The sequence below is a fragment of the Haliotis cracherodii genome, unplaced genomic scaffold (genome assembly GCF_022045235.1).
Source record: "Haliotis cracherodii isolate W230 unplaced genomic scaffold, xgHalCrac1.p SCAF_2, whole genome shotgun sequence".
Taxonomy (NCBI): domain Eukaryota; kingdom Metazoa; phylum Mollusca; class Gastropoda; order Lepetellida; family Haliotidae; genus Haliotis; species Haliotis cracherodii.
In genome coordinates, this window is record NW_027266275.1 from 32,273,781 (window position 1) to 32,296,599 (window position 22,819).

Sequence of the window (22,819 nt, forward strand, 5' to 3'; positions counted from 1 at the left end):
GGTAAGACAGAGTGTCATTTATGGCCTTGCATCGTCCTGAGCGATTTAAAATGGCATTACAATGGGTAGTCCTTGAAGATGTTTTGGGTGATAACAATTTTGGTATTTTCAAATACACATTCTGCATTAGTTCTGTGTTTTAGAGATTCAAACTTAATAAATTATTTTTAATGGTTAGTCAATGATGATCTGTGCATAAGTGACCATTCCCCGACAGTTCTTGAAGCTATTAACCCAATGGACAATCCAACTTTATGCACGCACGCACGCACGCACGCACGCACGCACGCACGCACGCACGCACATACATACATGTTCACACCTCTATATCCCGAAGGATAATATTAAACGATAATAAAATGAAGATAACAAGGTTTTTGACTTTGTCTTTACTACTTTCTGTCACAAGTATTCGTTGCAATATTAAATAAAAATATTATCTCTTGTTTGAGATATCATTATCCAATGACAGGCATGCTGTGGGTGCACGTGTCACACATTTTGCAGTACTGAGGGCAGTAGTTACAGGCCGTAGTCGGTTCTGAGCAGATGTTGAGCAATGAATGCAGCGAGACACAGCTGACTGCTAGGGGTTGATCCTACTCCAGAATCATGATCTGTCACAAAGAGCAAACAGAGTGATATTAGAATATTGTTTTTAATGCATTCAGATGCATTATTCTCATTTCTAGATATTTGAAACGATGAAAGCAACTGTGTTAGTACTTCCGCAAAATGTGTGATTACCTTGTACAGATTAATAAAGCGACAGTCACCACGAACGTTTTCAATTACCATTCTAGCCTTCATCGATCACTATCACATCCAATCATCTGCTTCTCAACGATTATATGAAATGAAAAACGTACTAAAGCATTTACTGACGCTTGTACCCAATCCATGAGAAATTGCATTTAAGGGGCAATTTACCTGTTTCCCTGCAAGTGTTTCCTGGTGTCTGAAAAATGTTTGCCACATATGTATTTAATCTGTAAAATTAATGAACGTGTGTGTTAGGTTTAACGCAACATTAAAAACTTTGAATTATCCAGAGACGGGAACATATTTTATTAAAAAGACAGATTGACTAAATGATTTTAAACAACATTAGATGCACGTATTTACAGTTGACAGTATCAGTGTCAAATGATAATTACCAGGAGACTTATTGTAACATTAACATCTGAGTAGAGTGGCGGTGTGCCAGAGTCCGTGGCCCGCACCGATACAGCAACGTGGGTACTGCTACTGTTTACTAGAGGAGTGACGGCAGAGAGAACACCGGTGACGCCGTCCACAGCAAAGTGGGAGTCGAGACCACGAGGGTAGGTCCGGCTGATGCTGTACCTCACTAGACCATTGACCCCTACATCAGCGTCTGTGGCCTGTGGCGGACAAGGTTAACATATCTATAATGGTGTTATGACGCATACATTTCATTATCATATCACCTGCAGTATACATTATTTTAGATGCTTAATTTGATCTCGAAAAAGATATTTTTTCAATTTGCTGTATTTGCCAGTGAAAAACCAATACCGGTAATTCCCCGATTCGGAAATCTGTTCTGAAGAAGTTATAATTTTGTTGTCGCCTTGCTGAAAAGAACGCCAAGACCAAATCTCTGAAAACGACCATAGTAAAAACGTGGATTACGGATATCAGTTTGTCAAGCCTATCGTCTGAAGGCCACTGGTCAATATGCAGAGAAAGTGCGCATATACATATAACAATGGTACATGAATCCATACGTAACTTACATCACAGTATTCCAGAATTTGCAAAACTTTGACATAGATACTCACATAAGTTTCTTAGTAACAAGACATCGTTCGAATACTGAAGCCATCTAATCTTATTCATATTTAATATATTTATTAATCATATTTGGATTATGGAAAATGATCTCCATCTTCTATCCCAAGATTACAAAGAGGGCATTTGCGTCAATTTAATCAATCTCCAACCACCCCCCGTTAACTTTCAACCCCGTTCTCAGTTTTATCAACATATACTGAGTCACATTAAAAACTTTACATTTTTAAAAGTAATCCCATATATGATATCGAACGGACAAATGTATCAGAGAAGGTAATTTTTAATCATTAATGTCCAAAGAAGGATTTTAATTAACGGTGGTAACCATAATTTGTTCCAAGCACCTACGGTATTCGGTAATAACATCAACAGTTTAAGTCCCAAGCACGAGAATCTGATGGCACACAAGTTCAGTAGCGTGTATGGCCACCATGTGCGTTGACAACTGCCACACAACGCTTCCGCATGAACCTTGTGATGCTTGTGGACACAGGATTGGGAAGACGACGCCATTGTTACTGCAAAATGGTGCCAAGATCTTGCAAATTCTGTGGTTGGTTCTTGAGAGTGCGCCGACCTCTGCCAAGAGCATCTCAGACGTGTTCGATGGTATTGAGGTCGGGAGACCTTGACGGCCAGTCCATGACGGTGACTCCTAGGAAAATCATTGTCAAAATTGCTGTGTGGGGTCTGGCATTGTCGTGTTGGAAGATCAAACCGGGTCCATATGCTGCCACCAAAGGCAGAAGTTCTGGTGCCAGTACCTGGTCGCGGTAAGCAGCAGCGTTGAGGTTGCCACGGATGACAAGAAGCCTGGAACGTGCATTGAAAGCACCCCACACCATGACACTTCCGCCTCGAAATCTGTCAACTTCCTGTACACAACACTGGGCGTAACGTTCATGACAGTGCCTCCACACCCTCGCCCTACCATCAGCAAATCGAAGATTAAATCGGGATTCATCACTGAAGACGGCTTGATTCCAATTCCTCTGAGTCCATCGTAAGTGCCCACAATTGACGATGACGTCTGTGGAATTTAGTCAGTATGGCCGTCGTGCTTGAAGGTGAGCAGTTCTCTGACGGTTTCGAACAGTTTGCGCACTCAGTCTACCCCTAAACAGTTCATTTCTGGTTGATGTAGCCGTCAAAAGTCGGTTACGGAGGTGACGTAAGACAATCTGATGATCTTCTGCATGTGACGTAACACGTGGTCGACCTGGCCGAGGGCGATCAGCGGTGGTACCCGTTTGCTGTAGACGCGTCTGTAAATCATATACAGTCCGTCGACTACAACCCATTGTCCTTGCGACTTCAGCTACGGACGTTCCCGTCTGCAACATGCCGATGGCACGTTCACGTTGCACATTTGAAAGGCGTGGCATGACAAATTGGTGAAAGACTTTTGTTTTCTTGTGTTTTTCTTTTTTTTGTTAATGACTGCTAACAAGTATGGCTGAAAACACGTGCGGTATTATGGTCACGTGACCAGTTGCACGTAAAAAAACACTTTTGCCACTATAGTGCAGCTGTGCACATGATTTTGATCGATTCACCTGCACAAAAACGGGTGTTATCTGAAGACAATACGTGGCCATTACTGTTTAAATACAGAATAAGGGCCCACAATGATAACTGGTCAAAATGTTAAAATTTTAGGATTGTGAAGTTTTTAATTTGGTTCAGTATATTACCTTGCTTTCTATCAATTAAAAGGGTGAGGTACTTCTCAGGTTCGATGAAGCTCATATATTCTTATATACATGTATGTTTTGAGCTGTTTTCTATGAAACTGTTCCGTGACTGATGATACATATCCATTGCAACCATTTTAAAAAGTCTAAGAAAGCAAATTTATATCCAACACACTGAGCAATCCATACAAATCCAAATCAGTCAGTGCATACGGTAGCTGCATATGTTTGGTATCCACAGTTATCATAGAACATAAACATATCACAGGCTTTCTTAGGAATTCTATCATTGTGCATTGTTTAGTCAAAGCATTGAAAAAGAATGTCCACAAAATGAAGGTACTGAAGACATAAACATAACATGATTGTATTGAGGAAACCTCTTTTTGTAACCATGTAAACAAATCCCTGACGTATTTGGTATAGAAATCAGTTGGCAAATGTGAGAATGTTGTCAAGTTGAAACACTGTATCAAAGTTACTGCAACAATCTGTTATGTACAAAATCTTATCTGTTTCAGACTTTTAAAGAACAAGTAACGTGAGCTAAAACACATTTACATGCATTTGGTTAACTCACCGACACAGAAATGGGCCTACTAAAGCTGTGTTCGTTTTCCTTCAAGTATCCGTCATAATCTCTTCTGAATACTGGTGGATTGTCGTTGGCGTCCGTGATGTTGACAGTGAGCTGAGCGGTGTCCTTCAACCCACCGGGGTCTGTGGCCTCCACGGAGATATAGTACATTGACTTGGTCTCTCTGTCTAACTGATCAGAGGCCACAGTCACCTTACCTGAGGAACTGATGGAGAACCTTGAACAGAGAATACACAGATAATATAAAGGAGATTATGACGGCGGTCTGTAAATAATCCAGTCTTGACCAGACAATGCAGTGATTGACATCATGAGCATCGGTCTACGCAATTGGGATTGATGACATAGTCGCCTCTTACGGCAAGCATTATGCATCAGAATTTATAAGAACACAACTGAAAGTGTAAAAACTGCCGTTAAACTGGAGTAAACATGGATCCAATAAGCTTCGTTAAGATGTTTAAATTGTTCAACACGCAAAAGATCAAATTCTACCTCGCAAATGTTGGGGTCTCTAAATACATTATGATAAACTGTCTGCATTTTTCAGAAGTATATATGCAGCAGAAGATAGGGAGAGGGAGGGCGAGAAAACCACGTAACTGTGAAACGATATACATGTATGCAGTTATACATTCTGTTATACATAGATATGTAGACAAGTCTATTGATGCACCGGTCTCCAATCATCAACAACAACAATGTACTTACATGTACATCATAGGAGATGCAAGAGAGCACAAGAGAGATGGACACAAGCAACGAACAATGAATGTGGGTTGTAACTCACTGATAACAGGTTAATTTTTCATGTTTCCGAAAACTATATGTTTAGTTATGCAGTTATACAATAAACGGATGTTATAAAGGCCACCATGCTTACATTCCGTCGGCATCTCGAAGTGCATAAGTGACATTTCTGAAGGGGGGCAGATCGTGGTCTTCAGCCTGAAAAATAAGAACACTCACAGAAAACAGGTATGTGTCTATCATTGTTATACTTCATCGTTTCAAGTAGAAGTCTATATTTGCTACGGGACACGCGTGGCACAGTGTTCACACTGTGTAGTTATGTTCCTTTAACGTTCAAGGATCCGCTAACTCTTTTCGATATTGTTTTCCTATTTTCAATTCAATTATGATTGTTGGTAAGCATCAAACAGTGGTCGTCGGTTTCATAAAGATCGCTTTTTTATATTTCATTGTTGTTTAACACAACACTCAAAGCTATTCCACCTACATGTCTGCGGAATACAAATAACCAGTATTGACAAGAAAGAGCAGTGATTGTTATGGGTAACGTCCTACTCCAACTGTAATGACAAATGTAGAGAGTGTGGGTTACAGTGTGAGACATACCGTGACGGTGATGACAGATGTGAAGACCCCACTACCCTCCTGGACAGAGGCGGTGTAATCAGACTTGGTAAAGTTCGGACTGTTGTCGTTCTGATTTGTTATATTAAGTAAAATAATGGTAGATGCACTATTTCCCTCTGCTGTGGATGTCTCGTTGGCCCAAACCTGGACATTCACAGAAAGTGCGTGAACTTGCGTACAGAATAATGACGTTATACAGGTTGATTATAGCATTGTACTGGAACGTTACAGTAACTGCACAATGGATGAAAGTAGATTTAGGATTTCACCCATAAAGATAGTTACATCTGCTTAAATGGTTTTATTCGTTATACAGGGACTAGTATTTATAATTTTGAGATGCATGCAAATATTGATTTTTATTGATATCTGATTGTTTACTGATTAGACAAAGCACATTATAGATGTTTCATTGAGCAGTGATGAGCAGGTATATTTCATAATAAAGAAAGAAAGAAATTAAGTGTTATCATTTTATTGCATTGGTAAACCAAACAATGTTTTAGTATGTCTTCAATATATGTTTTAATTTCAATGTTCATTTTATAATTTTGCAAACATTTTTGACATTTGATCACAAATAAATTAACGAAGGTGTTGGGCATATCTGAAGCAAATGTGCGCGTTGTGTTACCATCAGAGAAATACTTTGCTTCTGTTCATAATCGAGGATGGTGTTATCCTTCACTCTGATCTGTAGATTTGCTGATCCTTGGACAGTGGACGGGACAATCTCAAAACACCTCGTTGAATAATAATCCAATGTCAGTGATAGTTTGGCGTTGTCCCCCTATAAAATATTAAATATGCTTTTAAAAAAAATCAGATGTTGGCAGCTATTTCACATCAAACTGGAGAACAAGTCGTTAATTCCGCTCAGTAAACATATTACATATTGGTAACAACTTCTTTATAGCTTGTAACATTTTTCAGGGCTACGTCTTGCCCCTTCAACGAAAATGTTTGAAAAAATGACTTGTCCTCATTTGAAACAATACAGTTACGTTAAATTGTGACATACTGGCTGTTCAGAAAAATAATGCACTGTGCTTCAAAACAATTTCGTTCATGCACCAAGAAGTACATCTTGAAGCGTTTACTGTCACGTTTGTCTGTATACACTTTTCTTGCCTAAAATATTTCGCCAAACATAACATGCAAATGCACAGTGCATCGTAGTGTCCCCAGACCTGGTCCTTGTCCTCTACATGTACTGTTTGAGTCGTGAAGGTGATGGGTATCCCAGTCGGCATGTTTTACTGGATGGTAGCCTCGTAGTAGGAGCTGCTGAACCCGGGAGAGTTATCGTTCTTGTCCTGGATGGTCACAGTCACCGTGTCGTTGGTGGTAGCACCGGATGTATTTGGAGACGTCTCCTCTGCAGCCTGAACACAGAAGAACAGTGAGTGAGGTTTTTACGCCCCAGGTAGTGTTATTCTAGCCCAACACTTTAAGGACATCAAGAACTGTCTTTGCGCATGATACCCACACATGCGATCGAAACCTAGTATTCCGTGTAACACATTATTGCCCCAACATCATGGCTACCCATCTGCCCCAAGACTGTGTGAGGCAAGATCATAAATGTAACTGAGTGGTCTTATTTGGAATGCCTTCATTGTACGTGTTAGTTGATCAAAGCCAACGTGCATGGGCTGCTTGTAAATGCAACACATGCAAAGAGGACTTTGGCTTCGTTATGCCCCTTCAAAGCTCGCCATAAAGTAGTCAGTAAGAAGGTACATCTGTGAAATGCAAGCCTCATGATCAGGATTTTAGATTTTACCTGGACATCGATAACACACATCCCATTGTTCTGTAGGACTATCCCGCTGTCTCTGTCAGAATCATTGAGTAGGTCAATTGTTCCCTTTGTTGGGTGGATGTTGAAATATCCTGGACATGTGCCTAAAATATACCAAGAGAACATCATGACACGTACACTATGATAATATACACTCATCAAGCATGTATTTTGGTCTAAAAAAATTGATGAAAATGAAATGTAAATACCGCCTGTGATCCTGTAGGTGATGTTGTTGGGGTTGCCTCTGTCTCCATCCTGTGCCGAGATGGTCACGACGGTGCTGTTCTGAAAACGGCATTTGTTGATAATTCACAATACTGTTCTGTGATACTTTGTAATAATGTACTCGTCTATCTATGACAAGTTGTTTAATTGACAAAGCAGTCACTGATGCCAAATAGAACTATCCTCACCAGAGCATGGCCCTCCCAGATATCAGGTAAGTAAGGCCTTCCAGTAAAGTATGGTGGTGTGTCCTGGACATCTGTTACAGTCAAAGACAGCTGGGCCTCGCTGGTCAGACCTCCTCCGTCCTGGTAGGAGGATATACAGGATGTGTGAGTACGGTCCATTAACTTTTTACGTTTACAATGACCGTGACATTATACATGTACCTTTTAACGTTTATATATGGCTTCTGTGTCATACTCATGAGACAAGCGACAGGTAGTCCGACAAGATTTTCCGAATTTTACATAAAAGAGTGTCTCTGTCACAAGCAATAAAAACGCCAAAACAAAATGGTAGCCAGCGCTAATATATATACACAATATATACACAATAACCTACACGAATCCCTGTAAAGCGAGGTTAGTATACATGTTCTGGTACTAAGAGGTAAAAAGTTGAGATCTTGGTTGATTGCATGTCCCCGTAACATACTGAGTTTGATGTAAAAAATTAATGCTACCAGGTGTTGGCGAAATGGGTGCGCACTGCTGTTATCATTCACCGTGAATAATATGCTGGTTTGGGTACCCCCCTCAAAAGGTGACCCCTGCTGCTCCACTATAAGGGTCAGGTTGAACTAGAAACAATACTACGACCGTCTAGGTTAAGAAAATAGCTATTTCTTTCTCAAGTAGTGTAAGAACTCACAAGGCTACATTTTTCGATGTATCATTGGATTGTTGGTTGTATTCAAGAACAGCAATAAGTATGGAAAAACATGGAAAGAATGAACATCCTAGCACCATCAAAGTACTTACTGTAGCAACAATTGTGAACTGATAGAAACTAAGGGTTTCATAGTCCAGGGCTCCAATCAGTGTCACGCTACCAGTCCTGGACACCTGAAACTTGCTTCTGACATCCGCACTTGATGTCTGAACATTTACAAAATCAGTGGATTAATCATACAAATACATTCACACGCATATAAGAAGTTAAAACTTGCACTATTGTATTTATTCACATACACACACTAACAATACCATACACTAATATCTGATGATATTATTTTCTGAATTGATACTGCTATTACATGACAAAGTATGTACTTCATGTTGTTGGCAGAAACGGGTAACCACTGATCTGACTAAAGTACACTTCAGTGTGTATTTATCTAAGGTTAAAAGAGTTTCACTGTATGGGCAATGGCATTTATTTTATCCTGGCATTAAGTTCTGAATTAACAGTGTTTAAACATTACATGATGGACTATAGAAGCATGTACCTTCATGTTGTAGTTGACTAAGCCCCCTATCCCTGTATCAGGGTCATTACTGTCGGCGGTGAAGATGACAGTGTTGACGCCGTGATTCTGAAATAAGGATCCAAATGTATTATTTACAACTGTTGATGACGTTAATAGGAAGACTTGGACTGAGTTGCTTTGCAATGCCAACCCTGAGTTCACATATTTCTTCATGTATGTATTTCTCTCATTAATCAGTATTTCTGGGCATTAAAGTAAACCATGGAGGTTTGTTGAATGCCGTTCTGTGTAAACTGTGGAAAAAGAGTGCATATTGTTTAATTGCTATCTGTGTGAAATCCTTCATGCCGAGTTTTAAAATAGACGAATGCACAATGAAATTTATACAACCTCTGGGACGGAGACAGAGTAGGGCACCCCCTGGAACTGTGGAGGATTGTCATTGACGTCAGTGATGATGACAGTCACAGTTTGACGGACTCCGTCCTAAACACCATGAAGCATATATGTGTTAATATTGTAACACTTGTTTTAAAACGCTCGTCAATAGAGATCTTAATAATCTACTGAATATTACTTAACATCACTGTGAAATTACGGCGCTATAATCACTGGTATATAAGTCATAAAGTCTCTCTACCGGAGCTGATGGATTAGTTAATGGAAACAGGTCGTCATGAAGCTGACAAGTCTCCCTACCAGAGTTGATGGATTATTGTATGGTAACAAGTTGCCGTGAACCTATCTGAGTTGATGGATTAGTGGATTGAAACATGTAATTATGAAGCTGACAAGTCTACCTACCGGAGATGATAGATAAGTGAATGGAAAGAAGTTGTGAAGGTGACCAGTGTAAATTACCAGAGTTGATGGATTATATTTAATGGAAACAAGTTGCCATGAACCCGACAAGTCTACCTATAAGAGTTGATGGAGTAGTTAATGGAAACAAGTTGCCATGGACCTATCTGAGTTGATGGATTAGGGGTGAGAAACATGTAATTATGAAACTGACAAATGTACCTACCGGGGTTGATGGATTAGTTGCCGTAAAGACCAGTCTCAGCGAGCTGCCGTCCTGAATATATGAAAGCATATCATCAGCAGAGATATTTTTCATAAGCTGAACATGAGGAACATTTGTCTTTCACCTGTTATTTAGAGTAAATTTCTAAAGCTGTACAACGCACTCAGCGTCAGTTACGTCAGTTAATACATATTGACGTTTTGAGAGATATTGACTATACGATGCCAAAAAAGTAGGGGATATTGAGAAGCCGCTGGACAATATGGTATTGGCAAATGAAAATGTTATGATATGATCATATCTGCTGAGGTGTAGGCGATCAAATCTATAGGGGTCAAAAAGGTCTTGTGCCGATATGGTGGCGCACTAGGTCGTTAAAGAGGTCAGGGGTCAAAATCGAAATTTGCAATCTGCAATTTGTCTATCACCTGTTATTTAGAGTAAATTTCCAAAGCTGTACATGTAATTCAAACGCACTCAGCGTCAGGTTATGTCAGTTAACACATTTTAACCTTTTGGGAGATATCGACTAGACGATGCCAAAAAGATTTGGAAAATGATAGTGATTGGTGCATCTTGACGTCCCAGACGAGTTCCATAAGGGAAAGGTAGGGACTGAGTGCTGGTCATGGCATGACATTGACGTGTTGCTGTTGGAGGAATGAGCACGTGCATTATCATTTTGAAAGATGAAATGTTGCCCAACACGTTGTGCAAATGGCACTTCAAGTGTTGCAATGATGTGGTCCCAGTGGCATTGACTTGTGAATCTGTCATGTACAATATGTAGCGCAGTTCAAATTCAAATTCAATTCAAATCAAGCATTTATAGAGCGCTACCTATCCAGACATACTGCCTGCTCAAGAGCGCTCAGTTGTATGCTCATTTGAAGAGGATGGTCTTGAGTTCTGATCTAAAGGTGTTGACATCTTCATATCCCCTGACATCAATGGGTAGTGCATTCCATAGAGTTGCACCTGCTTTTCGGAAGGTTCTGTCGCCATATGTTGTTCTGCTGGTTGGTGCAACAGCAAGCTGTAGTTGGTTTGCAGATCTCAGTGTTCGTCCAGGTTGGTAAAGGGCAGTGAGTTCCTGGAGGTATACTCGGGATAACCCATGGATCGATTTGAAGACAAACATGATCAGCTTGAACACGATCCTGAGTCTCACAGGTAGCCAGTGCAGCTCTTTCAGGACGGGTGTAATGTGTTCACGCATTGACTTCCGTGTGATGAGTCTGGCAGCAGTGTTTTGCACACACTGTAGTCTATCCAGATGATGTTGCTGGATACCATACAGAAGAATATTACAATAGTCAAGTCTTGATGTTACAAATGCAAGGACTAGGCACTTGACTGATGTTGTGTCTACGCATCTTGCTATCTATCTGATGTTCCTGGTGTGAAAGTAAGCTGTCTTGCACATACTGCTTATATGGTTATCAAAACTGAGTGTTGAGTCAATGATCATGCCTAGTTTTCGGGCACAAGAGTTTTGCTCAACCGTACAGTCCCCAATTTTCAAACCAGGAACTCGTACTTTGGACTGCATCTGTTTAGAGCTGATGATCAGGAGCTCAGTTTTAGTTTGAGAAAGTTGCTTCTCATCCAGCATGTGACGTCATCTATGCAGCTTGAGAATGCTTTAAAGGCAGTGCTGACTGATGATGTAGTCAACGATCGGAATCCCAGATACAATTGTATATCATCAGCATACAGATGGAAGTTTAGATTGTGAGATCTTGTTGGTGGGTTGTAGATGGTGAAAAATATTGGGCTAAGGACAGAGCCTTGAGGCACTTCAAACTTTAGTTCCTACTTCTTTGATCTTACTCCATTAATGATAACTGATTGATAGCGTCCTGAGAGATATGAAGCAATCCAAGATAAGGCATCTCCAGTAATGCCAACTCGTGATTCGAGTGTTGTCAGTAGAATGGAATAACCTATGGTGTCGAAAGCCAAGAGCACAAGAACTGCAGCTCCCTGAGAATCGACAGCATGAAGTAGGTCATTCTGCACACGCAACAAGGTTGTTTCCGTGCTGTGATCAGTTTTGTAGGCTGACTGCATAATTTCACCTAGGTTATTTGCATGCATATGGTCATGAAGACGTGATGCTACCGCACGTTCGATCACTTTTGAAATAAATGGCAGGTTTGAAACTGGGCGATAGTTTTTTAGAACATCTTGATCTAAAGTTTTCTTCTTGGGGAGTGGAGTTATCCATGCTTCCTTTAGAGAAGAGGGAACCTCGCACTGAGACAGTGATCGGTTTATGATAGCCTTGATGGTTGGTATGAGGACGTTTTGGCAGTTCTTAAGTAGCAATGTTGGACATGGGTCGAGAGATCAGGATTTGGTTGGACTCTTTGCCAACAGTTTTGTCACTTCTTCACTTGCTGGTGGGAGGCATGTCAAGTTAACGCCAACCGGCCTAACCGCTAACAGTTCAGTCAGTCATTGTGATATAACCCCTTACAATTATGGACTCAATCCCAAAACGATCGTGCGATACGACGTCAACGTCCATGAAACGCTCATTAAGACGTCTCCAAACACGGTTTCTTTAGGACATGGAAGTCAAGAGTGAAACTCGATTCGTATGAAAAAATGTCATTAGCCCAACGTCGGTTATCCTAGTGCTGACGTTCCCTACTCCTGCTCCTGTCCTGCTGTATAGGTAGCACCCACTACCCAAACAATTTGCAGAAAAATGTAAATGTTTGTTCATTGCCTAGCGCTACACATTGGTGTTCCTGCCATGCGACGGCGGCATGTAAACAATTTTACATCTAAAATAAACTAAGCGGCAAAAGAAAGTATAGGTTGGCAATTTTTAATTTTCCTAAAAACAGCGATAACTAGTTGAAAGTGGGTATTGGGAGTATGACTGCCAAGGAACATGTACCAAAAAAAACCTCACCCGAATGCGCCACCTTTGAAGGCGCTCGTGCGATGACCAAAAAATGGTGAAACAGGTTTCCTGCCTATGGCATAAACTTCACGTGCATGTTAGCTGTGTAAATGCGTTCGTCTGCAGGGTATAACTACATGTGATGAAAGCACACAAAAGAAATGCCACGACTGTCACAGGAGCAGAGAGAGAGAGAGCCATCGGTATGGCCGAAATGGGGGCAACACAGGTCCAAATTGCCCGAAGGTTTGGTTGTACACCATTGACAGTAGCCAGGTTGATTGAACGGTACAGGCGGACAGGGAGGATAGAAGACAGGCCGAGAACCGGACAACCCCGAGTGACAACACCACCGGAAGACGGTCAGATGCGGCTCATTCACCTGCGAAACAGATTTGTAACGGCGACGGCGACGGCGACGGCGATGGCGACGGCAGCAACAGCGTTGGGACATCCCATTAGCCAACGTACAGTATTACGACGACTTCGTGCTGCTGGAATCCGAGCGTATCGTCCTTTCCAAGGAATGGTACTGACTACTCAAAATCGACGCCTGAAGCTGCGATTGGCGAGGCAGGTTCGACGCTGGCAAGTGAGAAATTGGCGTCAAGTGCTGTTTACTGATGAAAATCCGTTTAACTTGTTTCGAAATGACGGCAGAGAACGAGTTTATCGACGCAGAGGGGAACGTTTGGCTCCGGCGTGTATTCGAGAGGTCAATCCATTCGGCGGGGGAGGTGTCATGGTGTGGGGCGGTATTTGTGGAGATCAGAAGACTGATTTGGTGATTATACAGGGAAACCTGAACGCTGTGCAGTACAGAGACCAAGTGTTGCAGCCAGTTGTGCTTCCGTTCTTACAAAACCAACAGCAGGGGACATTGTTTCAACAAGACAATGCCAGACCCCATACTGCAAGACTGACTCGGAACTTTCTAAACCAGCAGAGCGTTGACGTTTTGCCCTGGCCTGCCCACTCACCCAATATGAATCCTATTGAACATCTGTGGGATCATCTTCACAGACAGATTAGAGCATGCCATCAGCCTACCGTCAACAGACAAGAATTACAGCAGGCCCTGAGAGACGAGTGGCAACGGATTCCAGTCCACGTCATCGATGAGTCGGCAGCTGGAGGTCATACACGCTATTGAAGGCAACTGTGTCGACAATGAACTTGTAGTTTGTCTGACAATTTTTTGGTGACATTTCAGACAACTTTTGAAAATGAAATTTCTTACCCCACCATTGTTTACCTTGCACAATTTCATTCAAACTGTGGTTGATCAATCATTTGTTACCCCTCCCTAGCTTATATTATAATTCACAACAAAACCTCTTCTTGTTATTTTTTTATCGATCATGGAACTCGACCTATACTTTCTTTTCCCGCCCAGTTTAGTTATTTAAACAGTACGCTTGCTCCATTTTATTAGGATAACTATTTTACATTTGTTATATTTTCTCGTTTCCCCACGAGATAGGAGATTGTGGTGAGTGATAGAAGACTGTAAGCATTTAACAGATAAGTTTGGCAAACACCTAACTATTTTACAGGTTGCATTCCGTTTACCAACCCGTGATAGATTCTGGAATACTGCGCAAACCGGGGTTATAAAATACTCATCCACTAATCACCATTTACTGGCCCATTATCGGCTCATAATGAGTGAGTGGGTGAACAATGTCGCTCATTCATTCATTCGCTCTAGATAAGTCATCTTACCACAAGAGGAATTATCAACAGACTCAATTGTATCGATAAAATACAAGTGTATATTATCATAACGCTTATATCCAGTCAGTATTTCTCAAAGTGCATTACTGTCTGGAGTATTTACTTCTGATAGATAGATCAATCTAAACAATAACAAAGCAATGAGAAAGTAATGACAAAGTGATCAAGAAATCCAAATATGCTACTGTAGAAAAGTGTTTAAAAAAGAAGCCGATCCAATATAAAGCTGCAAGCTGTATCAATGCACACAAAAGTAGCAGGAAGCATGCAGAAAACATATTGATACATTTGCATGTTCGGAAACTTGTCATATTATATGTTTAATGTACATCTGAGAGGCTGCTCTGTGTGTGTGTGTGTGTCTCTCTCTCTGCCTCTCTCTCTCACTCACTCTCTCTCACTCACTCTCTCTCTCACTCACTCACTCTCTCTCACTCACTCACTTACTCTCTCTCTCACTCACTCTCTCACACACACTCTCTTTGTCTCTCTCGCTCTCAATTTGTCTAACTCTCTCGAATTCAGATAATTTCAACATACTCTGTGGAAGTTGGACAGGAAAGACTTACTGTTTCATAGTCCAGCTTTCTCTGTAGCACTATACTGGCGTTGTATAGGCCATTGGTGCTAATATGTTGGTCAATATACACGTATTGTTGTGTTGTCGGTGACACTGTCAAGGTGATGTGGGAAGGGGTTGTATCTCTCACAGTCAGAACTCCGACAGCAGAACCTAGAACATATTGGCAAATTCGTGTTGGTGAATTTATGTTCGGTGATGTCGTTCCTGAAGTTAAGTACATGCAGTACATTAACTTTAACATTGCACTTCAGAACAATTTGTTGTCGTTTCCTGAAATCATACTTATGATGAACAATTGCTGAACTTACGACGCGTGTATGCATATCATTTTAACATAAGTTGTCATTCTTAAATTTTTTTATTTTTCATTATTAAATGCGCCATACGTGATGGTGCCTGCAATGTATGTCCCGATTCGAGCTGTGGCGTTGTTCTATTGCACTTATGACTACAACCCATAGCCAACATGGGACAACATCTCCGTCAATATGGCCACGTCATTGTGAGAACTTACCTGCTGCTCTGTCCTCAGGTATTTGTATTGTATTTATCGGATCAAATGTAGGCGGCAAACAAACCACAACTGTAAAGAAAAACAGAAGAAGTGTATCATCGATACGCCGTACAGGTGACGGTTGAAGAACAGAAACGGCTTACATAATACTCGCTCAGTATATAAAATTATTTAAGAATGACATGATACATTATAGGATTAACCTGTCTTTGAAATATTTTATTATTCAGCTACATGGACATGTGTCACTAGCAAAGTGTAAGGGATATACACAAACTACCATGACAAAATAATCATCACTCCGAATCTAAAACGATGTTCAGTTTCCATGCACACAAATTCAAACTGCTGACAGAGTACCATCCTTTTACTGCCCTGAACGCGTGACAAAGGGAAACCAAAGACAAGTTAGTTCACGTGTGAAAAATAGTGTAACCAGTGTCCTCGATCTTAGAAAATGATAACGCTTATACCGTTTATATTCGTGTTACTTTATATACATAAAGTAGCATTATGTCACATTAATATCGCAATATCGATCGATTGACGAAACATTGACATCCATTATAATCTCTTTGCTGTACAACCAAGTCTGTTGACTTGAAAGGGATTTTACAATACAATGAAAACGAATGATACAGTTTATTCTAATAACATCATTACTATTATCCATTTTGTTCCATGAAACCTAAATGAAATCATTCAGCAATAGACTAAATGATACATTGATACTATCATCATGCTTGTTCAACACATGGTCTAGTGTGCATGGCTGTCACACGTCATAAATTACAATGATAAATGGTACACTACGTGACTCACCCTTCCAGAGAGAAATAAGCAGGACAACTGCAGTTGTCCATTTGGGACCCGTCATCTCCGTGCAGCCGTGTAGAACAGCTGGAATCAAAAGAAAGAGGTATCTAAAAACGGGGCTTCATGTATGCTCCACGATCTTGTTCTCATTTTCAGTCCAGGCGAAGACGTTCTACATAGTACCTTGTACAAAACTGAGGCATTGTAGATAAGTCCTAACCTGACATACAATGATCTACGCAATACGCCAACAGCGATATCTAAAGATATGTTAACAATTGTGTCTACAATACGTCAACAATGTTGTCTACACTAGGTCTAGGAGCACATTTAGAATACAGTACCAAAACCTTCTCGTTAGGGCGATCTCTGCCGTAGGTCTTATGTCTCAAAGACAAGCAACCTGTTTTTGTGAGAATCCGTCGGACTTCACATAAGAAGAAAATAGATTTCGAATGCAAGAAGAATATTAATTATGCAGTTTGCCATATACATATACAAAAAATTTCAATGGCATGCTTGTCATGATTTTGTTCTTCACTCTCACAAACGTCTGTGTAGAAGTACCTGTATTTAAGGGGCGTTTAATTATTTAGCCTTGACAAAGCATTAGGCTACAACGCCTTATATAAATATGCCTTACATTCAACCCTACATAAGTGAAACCAATACACCATGCACCTTTTGCATACATTAGTTATTTGATGATGTTAAAATGATCCAATTAATAAGTCTTACTATATGTGCTCACGATATGTGTAATGTGTAATCTGTCCTTTAGCACCCTATATCTTTGTTTACCAATGAGCGGCTACTGCGTTCGTCATGATCCTCCAATGGGGTGTTTCATAAAACTTGTAATCGATAACTACCAAAGACCTTAAATTGTGTCCCTTAGCCATGACACGTATGGATGGGTGGTCGTGGTTTCGAATCCAGAGTAAGATCCTTGGTCTGTGAGATCATTACTTTGGTAAACGTCAACGAACTAGCTTATGTTACCTTCCAACAAGGTTAAGATTATATGCTGATGTAAGTAAAATATTTTAAAAGGAGGGTTACATAGATTGGACTCAATGTTGGATCTCGATTTTCCAACAATTATGTACCTCATCACCAAGTTTACACCAATATCGTATTGAGTATATGTTCTTACATGTGTAAGATGCAAAACTCCAGAGTGACAAAGGTAAGGTTAGTGAGTGAGTGAGTGTGGTTTTACGCCGCTTTTAGCAATATTCCAGCAATATCACGGCGGGGGACACCAGAAATGGGCTTCACACATTGTACCCATGTCGGGAATCGAACCCGGGTCTTCGGCACGACGAATGAACGCTTTAACCACTATGCTACCCGACCGCCCCAAAAGTAAGGTGAGGTGAGGTGAGGTGAGGTGATACCGTGTTTAACCTTGCGTTCAAGATTATTGCATTCAAAGATGTAGACGTATATGCGGCTGCTTGTTGTAGTCTAGACTTCTGATGGTTTTATAACGCTAGGCATGAGATAACATGCCACAGTTTCACACGGGCACCCCACTCAGACACATTATACTGATTCCGAGCCGATCAGTCCTAGTATGTTTCCCATAATTAATACCGAGCGCCAGGAAAGGACACAACAAGTACCATCTTTTGGTACGACGCGGCCCCGGAGGTGGCCATCAGTAACAAACCTGCAAGTTACATTTGTCATCCATGGAAAGATATGAAATTTATATCACTATTGACTTTGATAATTGTATATATTTTTTTTATAAAAGTGTTGCTTTAGTACGTTTGACTGGGCTCTCGTCAGTGATGTGTTAGCTTCCATTTGGGATATCATTCATAAGTGAAATAAACAAACGGCAACTTCAATTGCTGTGACACGACAAACTCAAGTTTCCTTAGATAAGTACAAAGAACAAAATCATTTTGTTAGATGCAGTAAAGTGAACGGAACCCAAAATCAATACCTCGGGTAATATATCGGGTATCTTACAACGAGTAAGCTACCCCAATGGAGAATGGGGTTTCGTTTGAGTCTCCATGTTACACATTCATCATAATTAATTCACATAGTCCTTAACTAAATCGTTTATCCACATACAACAATTTTATTTCTTAATAAATACACACATACATAACATATACCATTAACGAAACGACCATTAAAAAGACTATGCCTTTTATATGACTTCAACGAGCACGACTGTTTTAAGATAGGGATGAAAATCCGGTTGCCGAAGAAAATCATATTCCACTGTGACCTACACCATTTGAATCGAGACGGATGTTAGAGAATAACGTTTCCATTTGTTTGAATATATTTGAATACAACTCAATGTATCGCTTTTCTAATAAGAGCATTACGTTCACTCGACAGCTTAATATCTATCACATTATATCAAACAATGTATTTGTGATCTACAATATATTTGGCATCGAAATGATGTTACCTTCCAGTAATTTTAACTTTTAAGGGAAAGAAGAACGGAAAATCAAACAGAAATATTATACCATTATGAGATTAACAGTTTCATCCTACTTCGCCAGCATGTGTGACAGGCTGACACCAATGGACAGCACCGCAAACCCGAAAAATACATTGCGCTTGTGACTTCATTTTCTTTGAATCTAACCTGACAAGGAGACACTGTCAATATGTTATCGGTTACTATAAGCCCTGGAAATAAGCATTTCATACATACTCTTCTAAGATATAAGCAACGAAAGACGTGACACCGGATGCTATTAATTCAGAAAGCGCACAACACAAACAGATTTTTTAAGCCTCACTTGTTTTATAACTCTGAACAGAAGGTGATGGAGATGTTCCTTCCAGCAGTTCACATATCAAAGTGTCAGATATACACATAGTCGGACACCCAGATATCAGCCAATTGTCGCTTATTTTTGACATCCCCATAGTCAGGCACAAATACATATCATAATGTCAGATACCCAGATGTCAGACATGCCGATAGTCAGACACCCAGATGATACACATGCCGATAGTCAGACAACCAGATGTCAGACATGCCGATAGTCAGACGCCCAGATGTCAGACATGCCGATAGTCGGACACCCAGATGCCAGACATGCCTATAGTCAGACACCCAGATGTCAGACATGCCGATAGTCAGACACCCAGATGATACACATGCCGATAGTCAGACACCCAGATGATACACATGCCGATAGTCAGACACCCAGATGATACACATGCCGATAGTCAGACGCCCAGATGATACACATGCTGATAGTCAAATACCCAGATGATACACATGCCGATAGTCAGACGCCCAGGTGATACACATGCCGATAGTCAGACGCCCAGGTGATACCCATGCCGATAGTCAGACACCCAGATGCCAGACATGTCCATAGTCAGACACCCAGATGATACACATGCTGATAGTCAGACGCCCAGATGTTAGAAATGTCGATAGTCAGACACCCAGATGATACACATGCCGATAGTCAGACACCAAGATGCCAAACATGCCGATAGTCAGACGACCAGGTGATACACATGCTGATAGTCAGACACCCAGATGATACACATGCCGATAGTCAGACACCCAGATGATACACATGCCGATAGTCATATACCAAGATGTCAGACATGCCGATAGTTAGACGCCCAGATGATACACATGCCGATAGTCAGACGCCTAGATGATACACATGCCGATAGTCAGACACCCAGATGCCAGACATGTCGATAGTCAGACACCCCTATGATACACATGCTGATAGTCAGACGCCCAGATGTTAGAAATGCCGATAGTCAGACACCCAGATGATACACATGCCGATAGTCAGACACCCAGATGATACACATGCCGATAGTCAGACGCCCAGATGATACACATGCCGATAGTCAGATACCCAGATGATACACATGCTGATAGTCAGACGCCCAGATGTTAGAAATGCCGATAGTCAGACACCCAGATGATACACATGCCGATAGTCAGACACCCAGATGATACACATGCCGATAGTCAGACACCAAAATGATACACATGTTGATAGTCAGACGCCCAGATGTTAGAAATGCCGATAGTCAGACACCCAGATGATACACATGCCGATAGTCAGACGCCCAGGTGATACACATGCCGATAGTCAGACGCCCAGGTGATACCCATGCCGATAGACACACACCCAATTGTCAGCCACTGAAAATGGCCAATGATTAATGCAGCCCCAATAACGGTAATGACTTAGTCACTATGATGATTTTAAACTCTCGGTGCTCTGTACTAATTCAACCACCTACAAGAGTGTAATCAAAACAAGTAGTGAAAACAGCAGGATGAACACATCCAATATAACTATGCAAGAATAAAGAAATACAGTTTGTTTCACTTGTTTATTTTAAAAGTCCACTCAATGACAGGAATTCATGTTTGTAATCGAGCTCGGCGAGGTCCACAGGCGGTGACAATAATAGATTATTACTCTTTGTACAGGAGATACAAAATATTCAGTTTCCAATATGTACTAAATGGTAGCAAACTAGTAAGTCATGCAAAGAAAATACATTGGCACTACTCGTTTTACTGACCATATTATTTACATAATTAAGGAATATCTGATGAACAACAGTTTCTTAAATACAAATTCGTTTGGAAATTTAAGATATGTGTTATTAATGAGAACGTTTCATTGTTGAAGAAGAGCTTAACACGTAAACAGATAGTGAAACTAAATCGCAACAGATTGACAAAGTTGACATCAGCGATTTTCACAAGAAATGGTTAAACTTCGTTGGTTTTTCATAAAAAATATGATTAAAAAAAGCAATATTAACGAAGGTTACTTATAATAAAATCCTTTGGAACTTCCTTCAACATTAGAATTAAAGTTTAATTCAAAATGGCGGACACTTCCCTTTTGTGTACATGTTTATGTCCGTCGACACAATGGGTTTGGTACATCCGGGAGACTAGGTGTCTACATGTTTGTTTGTATTGACTATGACTGCTTGTTTAATGTAGCTCTTATTCAACCCGAGGTTAAGTTTGTAGGTTTAATCAGATATAAGATCACATATTGTAAACCATGTCCATAGATCTCAGCCAAGCTAGACTGATCGAGTTATCTGCAATGCAAATAAGATGCATGTGTCACTACAGACCCACGTTCTTTAAATAATGTTCCTCGGGTTGTCGTGACCTCCCCAAACTACCTCTGTGAAATACTGGGATTTCGTTTTGCGGGAATATTATCATAATTGCCGTTGTGCCTCAACAGTGAGCAAGTGTGGCTCTAGGATTAAATCCACAGATTAAACGTCATCTATTCCTATTATATAAAACGTTGAAATACTGTAAAACAGAAATTTAATGCGAGCTCTTGATTGTAACACATAAATGCGCATTTTGAAATGCGAAAGCCTTACCTGAAAACGCTTCGTTTGTTTCAAATGACGTTTTGAGCAGGAACTGTGAGTAGACAGAGATAAATAAAATAACTGTGCTTATTAAATCCCCCCCCCCCCTCCATGTTTTTTCAGTGTGAGATTCCTTCCTTATTTTAATATTATTTAAGCTAATTGCCCCTTTGTTTGATGGCCAAGCGTGAGAATGGTTTCCTTGTAGCTATCATTGTGTTAGCGTTGTTTTAGTTGACAGTCTGTTGGTACTAGTATATAAGTTCGGCCCTTTGATGAAAAGAAGTAGAAAACAGATCAGTGTATCAAATAAGGGGGTTATGCCGATAAGATATTCTCAAATAAAACAACAGGATTGTCACATCTGAATGATATGAATAGGTTCACATACCTTAACAGGTAACGCTCTTCCTTTGAAGATCTAAATCACAAGCACACCGACTGAAATGTTTTTCCTAGAACTAGGAAGTCCTTTCGAGATAACAATCCCACCTTTTTCATTCGCCATTGGATATGCCTCCGTGTACAATACGGTGTCAGCTATCGCTATAAGATGCGAACATCAACGGCCTCACCCATAACCTGATACTAATCCCATCCCGATGTTGGGTGGCTGATTTGTCAGAGAGTGAGTGAGTTGGATTAAACGCCGCTTTTAACAGTATTCCAGTTATATCGCGGCGTGTCAGCTTAATGTGGGAGGAAAGCCTGAAGAGATGCAGGTCTCAGACGTTTACCACTTCGGTGAAACCAACGAGCACTGGTATGGTGCTGAGAAATATAGAAACGTAATCCGTGCGAACCGGGAATCGAACCCACAATCATAGGTTTCTGGCGTGCCCAAGGGACGCAATTCTGCACAAGGAATCGCGGCGCCTTAGACGAC

At 40.7% G+C, this 22,819-nt stretch overlaps 1 protein-coding gene across 1 annotated transcript; it reads right to left on the reverse strand.

Annotated features, from left to right (window-relative positions):
- Positions 1-522: 522 nt before the first annotated feature.
- On the reverse strand, positions 523-22,004 carry LOC139468922 (cadherin-related family member 1-like). The gene is given in 19 exon segments (XM_071251061.1): positions 523-617; positions 931-958; positions 1,158-1,385; positions 4,093-4,327; positions 4,994-5,058; positions 5,470-5,634; positions 6,125-6,280; positions 6,681-6,875; positions 7,277-7,398; positions 7,504-7,582; positions 7,711-7,830; positions 8,506-8,622; positions 8,973-9,059; positions 9,345-9,440; positions 9,982-10,032; positions 15,205-15,368; positions 15,733-15,801; positions 16,555-16,632; positions 21,943-22,004. Coding segments are annotated over 18 exon segments (2,127 nt in total). The 5' UTR covers positions 16,610-16,632; positions 21,943-22,004.
- Positions 22,005-22,819: the final 815 nt, after the last annotated feature.